This window comes from Procambarus clarkii, chromosome 51 (genome assembly GCF_040958095.1).
Source record: "Procambarus clarkii isolate CNS0578487 chromosome 51, FALCON_Pclarkii_2.0, whole genome shotgun sequence".
Lineage (NCBI taxonomy): Eukaryota > Metazoa > Arthropoda > Malacostraca > Decapoda > Cambaridae > Procambarus > Procambarus clarkii.
In genome coordinates, this window is record NC_091200.1 from 9,176,005 (window position 1) to 9,186,830 (window position 10,826).

General features: G+C 42.5%; 1 protein-coding gene across 1 annotated transcript; it reads left to right on the top strand.

The window, feature by feature from the left end:
* Positions 1 to 1,634: 1,634 nt before the first annotated feature.
* LOC138351845 (uncharacterized) lies at positions 1,635 to 7,670 on the top strand. Its single transcript, XM_069303856.1, has 5 exons — positions 1,635 to 3,207; positions 3,584 to 3,635; positions 4,869 to 5,097; positions 5,771 to 5,887; positions 6,216 to 7,670. The coding sequence occupies exons 1-5, from the start codon at positions 1,650 to 1,652 to the stop codon at positions 6,570 to 6,572; spliced, it is 2,313 nt and encodes a 770-aa protein (XP_069159957.1). The 5' UTR covers positions 1,635 to 1,649; the 3' UTR covers positions 6,573 to 7,670.
* Positions 7,671 to 10,826: the final 3,156 nt, after the last annotated feature.

Sequence of the window (10,826 nt, forward strand, 5' to 3'; positions counted from 1 at the left end):
CACCTGGTGGGCTGTAGTCTCGCCACACCTGGTGGGCTGTAGCCTCGCCACACCTGGTGGGCTGTAGTCTCGCCACACCTGGTGGGTTGTAGCCTCGCTACACCTGGTGGGTTGTAGTCTCGCCACACCTGGTGGGCTGTAGTCTCGCCACACCTGGTGGGCTGTAGTCTCGCCACACCTGGTGGGCTGTAGTCTCGCCACACCTGGTGGGTTGTAGCCTCGCTACACCTGGTGGGTTGTAGTCTCGCCACACCTGGTGGGCTGTAGTCTCGCCACACCTGGTGGGCTGTAGTCTCGCCACACCTGGTGGGCTGTAGTCTCGCCACACCTGGTGGGTTGTAGCCTCGCTACACCTGGTGGGCTGTAGCCTCGCCACACCTGGTGTGTTGTAGCCTCGCCACACCTGGTGGGTTGTAGCTTCGCCACACCTGGTGAGCTGTAGCCTCGCTACACCTGGTGGGCTGTAGTCTCGCCACACCTGGTGGGCTGTAGCCTCGCCACACCTGGTGAGCTGTAGTCTCGCTACACCTGGTGGGCTGTAGTCTCGCCACACCTGGTGGGCTGTAGCCTCGCTACACCTGGTGGGCTGTAGCCTCGCTACACCTGGTGGGCTGTAGCCTCGCCACACCTGGTGGGTTGTAGCCTCGCCACACCTGGTGAGCTGTAGTCTCGCCACACCTGGTGGGTTGTAGCCTCGCCACACCTGGTGAGCTGTAGCCTCGCCACACCTGGCAGGACGTAACCATCTTTACTACTCACTATCGTCATCACTATAGGCATCTTAATCATGTAGAAAATACAGCCCAGCCTCCTAAACAATAGTACAATAGTAATCTGATTCACTAAGAATTCTATTGAGGAACAAGTGACTGCGAGGGATGGTCGTGAAGCAAGAGACATGCACGTCCTGGAAGTCCGGACATTCAACAAGGATATGCACGACCATAAGAGGAACAATGCAGTTTGGACAATAAGGAGCAGGGCGGCGCTTTCTAATGTCACAGAGACATTAGAAAGAACCTTTTCAGTGTCAGATTATTTAGTAAATGGAATGTACTAGGAAGTGATGTGGTGGAGGCTGACTCCATACACAGCTTCAAGTGTATACAACCCCATAGTCTCAGGAACCTGTACACCAGTTGATTGACTGTTGAGAGGCAGGCCCAAAGAGCCGAAGCTCAATCCCTGCAAGCACAACTAGGTGAGTACACACACACACACACACACATTTAACCCGGACATGACACCCCCCCCTATGACAGTCGGTGTACATCTACCAGTCAATCTGCAAAGTTTGGTGAGGCTGGCCACATGATTCTAGTCTTCAAGTTTAGCTAAACAAAAAACCAGACAGACAGACATCCTATTTTATTGATGTAGATAACATAGATGTTGCTTTTTAATTATCTCTATCTTAAACATATCCTCATATACTCCTCTACTGGAAAACATTCGTCACTTTACATACTAAAAACTTACAATCCTCCTTTCAACTTAAATGTCTTCAACACCTCATTTGTATACAAGTGCATTTATATACTAAATATTGTGTTAAGAACGGGGTTATGTTATAAAAGCCCACATTAAGATATAGGTGAATACATTGCTCTTAATATTTGTCTGCAGATCGACGAGGCGAGGATTTAGATATGTACTACGACGAAATCGTCCAGAATAAGTTTCCGAACTTCAAGACGGTCCTGATGCTTCACCAGTGGGTTCACTACTGCCACGTTTTCACCTCCGGACACTACCGTGTCTTTGTTAGCGGGGTGGAGCTGACGCAGGGGCCTCTGGAGGGGCAGGTGATGTCGCTCCCGCTCAACTCTACCCTTATACTAGGTCAGGACCAGGACAGTTTAGGAGGTGGTTTCGAAACCGATCAGGTGTTTCGTGGTCACATGACTCAAGTCAACATCTGGAACAGGAGTCTCAGTCAGCAGGAAGTTGAAGATATAGCCAAGTGCAAGCAGTTGGGACAAGGAAACATCTTCTCTTCAGACACAGATGATGTTGAGGTTTTTGGGGCCAGTGTCTCGCAGGAGCGGCTCGCCACGCTGTGTCAGACCACAAGGGACTTTGTTATCTTGCCTGAGGATCGAAATCACATCGATTCTCTTCTCTTGTGTCAGCGCCTCGGCTGTGACATGTATGGACCATCGTCGCGTGAAGAAAACATGGAGTTGTTTAACAAATCATTACTTTTTAAAGATAAATGCTCAAAATCTCTTATCTTATGGGTCGGTTTAACTGACGAAGGAGAAGAAGGAGTATGGCGCAAAATTTCTAACAACGAAATAGTTAAAGAAGTACCGTTTAGAGACAGACAACCCAATGGATATACGACTGAGAACTGTGTGTATATGAACCGGGATAGTGGACTTTTGAATGATGTGCGTTGTTCGCTAGACTATATGACCTGCGTCCCATGCACGAGGAACACGACCCGCACCCTCCGCTTGAGGGGCTTGTGCCTACTGCGAGAACATGAAACCTTTTTCGAAATGCTTGGCTACATCAACCAGAAACCATATTTTCACGGATATTATGGTTTTATGATTTACATGGTAGAATCGAAAATTTGGGTATTAAAAAATATCATAACGAGTGAAAATTTAGCAACTTTGACACTTCCATCTGTAAAATCTTACCCACTGGGTAAACACAATTGGTTGATCAGTTCAGAGGTTTGTAACACTCGTGTAAATACGAGCATCTTACTGTCTCTCTCAGCCTGTGATAGTTCTGAATATACCTGCAATAATGGTGAATGCATTCCCAAGGAGCAGAGATGCAACACTATAGACGAGTGTTCTGACTTCTCTGACGAAGATGGGTGTACGCTGGTGAAGCTTCCTCAGAGCTACAGGTCTGTAAGACCTCCGGACAATGTGAATGGCGGTAAGGTCCTGGAACTTGAGTCGCTGGTCCAGATCCTACGGTTTCTCAACATCAACGACGTCAAAAGAGTCATTGATCTGGAGATTAATGTACTGATTACTTGGAAGGATCCGAGGCTAAAATATCTTAACCTGAAAAATACGACGGAAATAAATCGACTTTCTTCAGCGGATGAAAATAATATCTGGAGGCCAGTAATTAACTTCCCAAACGTTCATGATGGAAACATTAAAATGTTCACCGAACAACTTTTCCTCAAAAAGACAGGCTTACCACTCGAAGTGGATTTCAACGATGCTAATATGGGTATGTTTTCATCTTTATATGCCTTAAATTTTGAGAGTAATTGCGGGACTCGAACCAGGGTTCAAGATTTGATATATCTACATGCTACAACCCCTAGAGTAATTTTATATGAACTATGAAATAACCAATATAAAAATTATTTAATTCTTCGAGGGCACTGGTCGCCAGAGTGTAACGGAGGAGTGTCTGGGACACCCTACCAGTGCTCCCAGTACACGCGGGAGAGACCAGGCAGTATAGCCAGGCATCACCTCCTTCCATTATACCCTCACCCCAGTCTCTCTCCCGGTTTATGTGTATATATATATATATATATATATATATATATATATATATATATATATATATATATATTTAAAACATATTTTCCTCGCAGATATATCCTACTCGGGGAAGTCAGCTTCAATCATTCAGCGACAGCACTACAGGTACCTTGGCTTATTTCCACACATTATGCATGCTAATTTTATATATATATATATATATATATATATATATATATATATATATATATATATATATATAATTACATTTTCAAAGACTTTAGTTTACAAATACACAACTGAATAGAACTTACGCATCTCCGATTTTATATCTACATTTTAGTGAGGTGGATGGGGTGAGGTGGCATTAATAGGGTATTAATTTCATCGCTGAAATGAAATTAATACCCTATTAATGCCACCTCACCCCATCCACCTCACAAAAATGTAGATATAAAATCGGAGATGCGTAAGATATTATATATATATATATATATATATATATATATATATATATATATATATATATATATATATATATATATATATATATATATGTGTATGCAACCCATCATCCTGTTTACATAGTATTTTGTAACTATGCGGTTATATACTGCGCAGAGACATTGATAATACTCAATGTTGAGAGTGGTTGTTGTTGTTATTTAAGATTCAGCTACTGGGAACAAAACGTTCCAAGTAGCACGGACTATGGTGAGCCCGTAGTGGACTTACCTGGCACAGGAACAGGGCTGTGTTGAGAGCGGTGAGAGGCATGATTTAATAGAATTATACGGTCAGGTGACAAAGATTAAGCAAGAAAGAGAAGGGTGGGCAGACTGCATTTTCTTGGACTGTCGGAAACCCCTTGACATAGTACCCCATAAGAGACTGGTGCATAAGTTTGAGAAACAGGTAAACATTATTGGTTAATAGTGTTTAACACATCTGTTTTTATATTGGTACTAATCCATCGTACATATATTGACGTAATGGACAATTAGATCAAATTTGGTACTATTCACTTTATTGTCCGGAAAAAAATAACGCTAAAAACTAAACTTTAATATTCCTAGGCCTAGTAACGCTCATACATGTACTGTATTAAGTTTTAGAAAGCTTGTATTAGGTCTAGAATGGTTAAGTTAGTTTTATTAGCAACATAAATACAAAACCTTTTTCGGTTTGTCCAAATTCAATAGTACCAAATCCTACTTTTTAAGTGTCCATTACGTCAGTATATGTACAATGATCCACATCTTTACTATAAGTACTATCTAAACAGGACAATGGGCCGAATAATGTATGATGTATACAAATGTATCAGAAATACGACTGACATTATTGACTGACTTAATATTCGTTTAATTACATAATAAAGAAGACTGTTGCTTTCAGTGGGAGCTTTGCTTGCGTGTTCGACGTGTTCTATTACCCTTTCGACACCCAGCGTTGTGTCCTGCTGCTGCAGCTGTCCTCCGTCAGCCACGAGGTGGTGACCTTCTCCGCGGAGCTGGCCGCGGTCGAGTACATGGAAGGCAGGAGCCTGCCTTCCTACACCGTCACCTTCTGCTCAGTAACTGTCACTCACAGAGGCAGCAACGCCACCCGGTACCCTGTTTTGTTGGTGAGTACCTCCGAGCTGGTGCCCGGTACCTTGTCTGGTCGGTAAGTACCTTTCAGGTGGTGCCCGGTACCTTGTCTGGTCGGTGAGTACCTCCCAACTGGTGCCCGGTACCATGTCTGAGCGGTGAGTACCTTCCAGCTGGTGCCCGGTACCTTGTCTGGTCGGTGAGTACCTCCCAGCTAGTGCCCGGTACCATGTCTGGTCGGTGAGTACCTTCCAGCTGGTGCCCGGTACCTTGTCTGGTCGGTGAGTACCTCCCAGCTAGTGCCCGGTACCATGTCTGGTCGGTGAGTACCTTTCAGGTGGTGCCCGGTACCTTGTCTTAGGTGTCATCCGGTACCTGGTTTGGTCGGTGAGCGGATGGTAACGTCATGAAGCTGTAGTGAACTGTGTGGTGAAATACACAATTTCAGGCAACAGAAAGGAAAGGATGGGCGTGATATGAAAAATAATTTGTGTGTTTGAGGTCCATCTTTATGATGGATATCACAGAACACCTAAATTACCTGAACACAAAGATGCAAGAAATTGGTGAGATAATTATGTGACCATTTCTGTCTGTGATTAAATCTAGCCGCGATATCAGATAACAGGTTTAACACACCTGTTAACTGCGGGTTTACTTATGTTTCAACCACTTAATATAGTATTTTGGGTCATGTTATTTTCACAGGTGGAATTTGGACTGGAACGGCGATGGACGGTGATAGTCTTGAATGTCTTTCTTCCCACCGCTCTACTCCAGGCCATAGGCTACGCTACTCTCTTCCTCCACACCAATGACCAAGGGGTGAGTGAGTAATGTGTTCCGTGTCTCACTTTACTGGTCTCTTCCAAGCCTCTCACAGTTTGACTTAAGACTTACATATTAAATCTTGAACGTGAGAAAGCATATCACTGACAGGCATCATGGTCGAGGTAGAGCAAGGAGAGTCCCACACTTTTAACAAATTATTATCCTAAACACGGATATTGCTGCACATTCTCACCAATTTGCAGACCTATCGATGACTTTATATAAAAAACTAATCACAAACCGACTATATTTTTATTATTGTGTCCAAAACCTATTTAGTTGAACTATTCTTAAATTTTGTATTTTTATTTCTGACACGAAGGATCGTCTTACGCTGAGTCTGACGACGCTGCTGGTGCTCTACACGCTCTTCAACAACACCTCCGATGCCCTTCCCGTCACCGCCTACGTGAAAATGATCGATGTGTGGTTCTTCTACTGCATCTTCCTCCTATTCTCCATCATCCTCTGCCACGTGAAGGCTCACCACCAGTCTGAGAACCTCGGGAAGGTGACCCAGGTGACCCCATCAGGCACTATGAAGGGTGTGGCTCGGCCGGCCTTCACCGTGGACATACTCAGGACGGCAAGGGTGATCATCGTGCCCGTGTCAGTCGTCATCTTCAATGTTCTCTACTGGTCTCTCCTGATATTCGGTTCCAATTCTACATCCAACTAATATGCTGAATACTTTAACTTTTCAGATAACTTATCCTTGCGTTAACCAATTTTTGTGTACTATTTTATTCTCATGATAATGACATTCGTAAAAAGTCCAGTTGATTGTAAAGTTTAGCACTGGTAATAATCGAGGATGAGTGTGAATTAAATGTTTACATACCACGTGTTACATGAAAATATTGTGACTACTGAGGGTCAACTGGTGCTAGTTCGTTAATAATTAACAACGTCAGTTTGAATAATGAACTATGTCGGTGGTTCTGGCATCTGGATATTATGAAGAAAAAAACTGTCTCAAGACCCAGTAGCCTCCATTTTGTCAAAAATTTTTTAATACTCTGCGCGTTATATGTATCTACGTGTGTTATTATATCTCGGTTTGAAACCGGTGAGAGTCTCTTCCTGCCCTTCAAGCAACAGCTGTAATGAGTGGTTGGGAGAGGTGTGTCCAGATTAGTTTTTCCAGTACTAATGTCCCCGAATCAACCTACCCAGGCTTTGCGCCCTGGTGAGGCCACTCCAGACCGACAACCAGAGCGCAACTCCATAGTCTCCTGAGACTGATGGATGCCTACTCAATGTCCTCGGTCTTTACTACTAACCGGTGATGGTACAGTATATAGCCTAGTTAACTATAAACCGGAGGTTGGTGGTTTACAACAGCCACATGACGCATTTAAATTTAAAATACAAAAGAATTTTCCATTGCACTTATCCATTAATTACTATTATCATCATAATTCTTGCGAGTGTGATATGCCAACTAAACATTATTTTATATATTTTAGTTTTTCTTAGGGAAATGTGTGTGCTTAGGGGTACCTACTAACCCATCCCCCCCCCCCTCATGCCCTGTGGTGGGGGGAAGGAGACCCCTGAAGCCACATAAACATCCTACACCCCCGGAAGTAACAAGGGAAGGAAGGGAACAATACTTATGGAGTACTTACGAGTTTTCTCAAAATATTACTTATTGTTTATTTATGAGCTTATATGCTTGTTAATTTTACGAGTATATATTCTAGTATCTTAAGAGTTTAGATATTAATTTTGATTTAGGAATTTGTTAAGTAAGTACAAGACTATGAATTATTTGTGCCATTTGCAGTTGTGCAAGTACTCTAGTTAAGAATAGTTTTTGCAATAAATGTTCGCATCTTAAAGAGGCGCATGTTTTATTGTCCCTTCTAGTTCAGTACTCTTATGACAATACTCTTATGGTAATATTCTTACTGTAACACTCTTATTGTAATGCTCTCATGGTAATACTCTAATGGTAATATTACCATTAGAGTCCAACTCCATAGTCTCCTGAGACTGATGGATGCCTACTACTAATACTTTCATGATAATAATTTAGCGGAAATAATATGGTAACAATCTTACCGTACTGGCATAACAACGGCTGTCTTCCATATTTTCTAATAGTTCTGTTTGGAGTGATTTGTTATGCATGAGAACCCTGCCATCACAGAGCCTCTCCCTCTGCCTCCCTCTCCATGATGACACCGTATTTGGGGCTGTACCCCACTACAGTTCTGAGAGCCTTGAGCCTGTCTCTACATTGTTGATGTAACTTACTGACTGCAGTTGAGGTAAAAGATGGTGAGATCCTGGCTGGTGCCGCAGCCTTTTCCCTGCCTCCTTACTCCAGCTCTGGTTATCTCAAGAGATTTCCAGTGCTGGTTGGCTTGACACTATCTCCCTTAGTTACGGCACTTTTCCTTGCTCTTTCCATGTGTCTGCAGGGGTCTAAATGTGTCTGCAGGAGACTAAATGTGTCTGCAGGAGACTAAATGTGTCTGCAGGAGACTAAATGTGTCTGCAGGAGACTAAATGTGTCTGCAGGAGACTAAATGTGTCTGAAGGAGTCTAAATGTATGTAGGAAGTCTAAAAGTGTCTGCAGGGGCATTAATTTATCTGTGTTTACTAGTTGTGTTTTTACGGGGGTTGAGCTTTGCTCTTTCGGCCCGCCTCTCAACTGTCAATCAACTGTTTACTAACTACTTTTTTTTTTTTTTTTTTCACACCACACACACACACCCCAGGAAGCAGCCCGTGACAGCTGACTAACTCCCAGGTACCTATTTACTGCTAGGTAACAGGGGCATTCAGGGTGAAAGAAACTTTGCCCATTTGTTTCTGCCTCGTGCGGGAATCGAACCCGCGCCACAGAATTACGAATCCTGCGCGCTATCCACCAGGCTACGAGGCCCCCACCGGGTCTAAATATATCTGTAGGGGTCTAAATGTGTCTGAAGGGGTCTACATGTGTCTGCAGTGATCTAAATGTGTCTACAGGGGTCTAAATGTGTCTTCAGGGGTCTAAATGTGTCTTCAGGGGTCTAAATGTGTCTGCAGTGGTCTAAATGTGTCTGCAGGGGGGTCTAAATTTATCTATAGGGGGTCTAAATGTGTCTGCAGGGGGTCTAAATGTGTCTGCAGGGATTTAAATGTGTCTACAAGGGTCTAAATGTGTCTACGGGGGTCTAAATGTGTCTGCAGGGGTCTAAGTGTTTTTGCAGGGATCTAAATGTGTCTACAGGGGTCAAAGTTTGTCTACAGGAGTCTAAATGTATCTGCAGGGGTCTAAATGTGTCTAATGTGTAAATGGTTTGTGGCGTGATGCTAAAATTTTAAGGGATACAGGAGTATCCAATCTTTACTATTAGAGAGTGTTTTACAATATATATACAGTCTACAGAGACTGGGGAAGTAATAATTATACAGGGAATCACTGGAGAATTCCAGACTGTATCCTTGAGGAAAGTAAACCTTGAGTATGATTTTATTAAAGGCAAAAGTTTAGTAGGTGTTAGTCCTAAATTACCATTTGCTGGCGTTCATCTAATTGTGGGGTATGAACTTGCTGGTAATGACCACCCAATAATGCTAACTAAGCCAGAGGTGATTAGGGCACGGACTGATTCTGAGGACACGGTAATGTACTCAGCATGTACCGTGACCCAGTCTAAATCAGAGTCTCAATTAACAGAAACTTCCAATAGTGCAAGTCAGGAGACAAAAATAGAGGTTAACAAATCAAATAGTGAAGTGGATCTTTGTGACACTTTTATGGCCAAGGTGGAAGAAGCAGATGGGAACAGGATGGGGAGGTGTTCCCTGTTACGTACCCCTATATGATACGTAAGTAAATATATTAATATGTACATTTATAATTGTGTGTAAATTACAAGCATGTATATTGATATACTTATATGTTCTATGCAAACGTACATTCATGTTACAGTGTTGGCGTTAGGCCCAACGTATCGTGGGAATGATTGTTTTATTTCTTTGTGTGCTCAGTTTTCCCACGGGAACTAATGATTTATATGTGATCATATGTGGGTAACAGAGGTGAAAAATAATTGAGTGAACTGTATCTGGCAAATTGTCGTGGGACCGTCCGTTGCTGGGTGTGCATGCCATTATTTCCTTCTGTATGCATATTTTAATTACTATGTAAAGAAACAAGTACTTTATTTTTGTATATCAATATGTATTAATTATTCATTAAGTTAGTTTAAGATTACTCTTGTCACAATGTATTGCTCCATTGTTGAAATAATAAATATTGTAACTTTGGCAATTTGTTCGCGGGGCAAGGCAATGTGTTTTGACTCTCGCGTTATGTTATTCAGTAGCTGATCCGGAACCAGGGAGATAACATCTTGTTGGAGTTAAGTTATACATTTTTGTTCTGTCATAGCCATACATATAATAATTTTAATTTAATGTCTGGAAGATACAGTGATATTTTTAATGTGATATATTGTGACCAAATAATCATCTGTTTGCTATTGAGATTTATTTAATATATATGTATATAAGATATTGTATCTATTCTTCAGTCCTAAGGAAGATTTATTATTGTGCTCATTACTTATCAAGGGGTTATACTGGTGATTCGCTATTGAAAACAGCAGTTGTCTCGTATCCCTAGACGTAATTAAAGTTTGGCTGCTGTAGGGTCACGAGCCGTAACGTACGATAGGTAACATTCCCCATCTAGGGGAAAGGGGGTAGGGGAGAGTATATGACGACCACACACCCCAATTGTGACACGGGGATTCCACGCCGGGGCGCCACACGCCGTAATGGCCTTCATAGACGTAATGTACAGAGCTCGAGTAGAGTCTAAGACCTGAGAAAATCTTCTCCACTCTACTTAATCGATACTCTTTAAGTAAACTTACTTAACTTAACCCAACCCTACCTGACCTAATCTAATAAAAATATAAACATTTG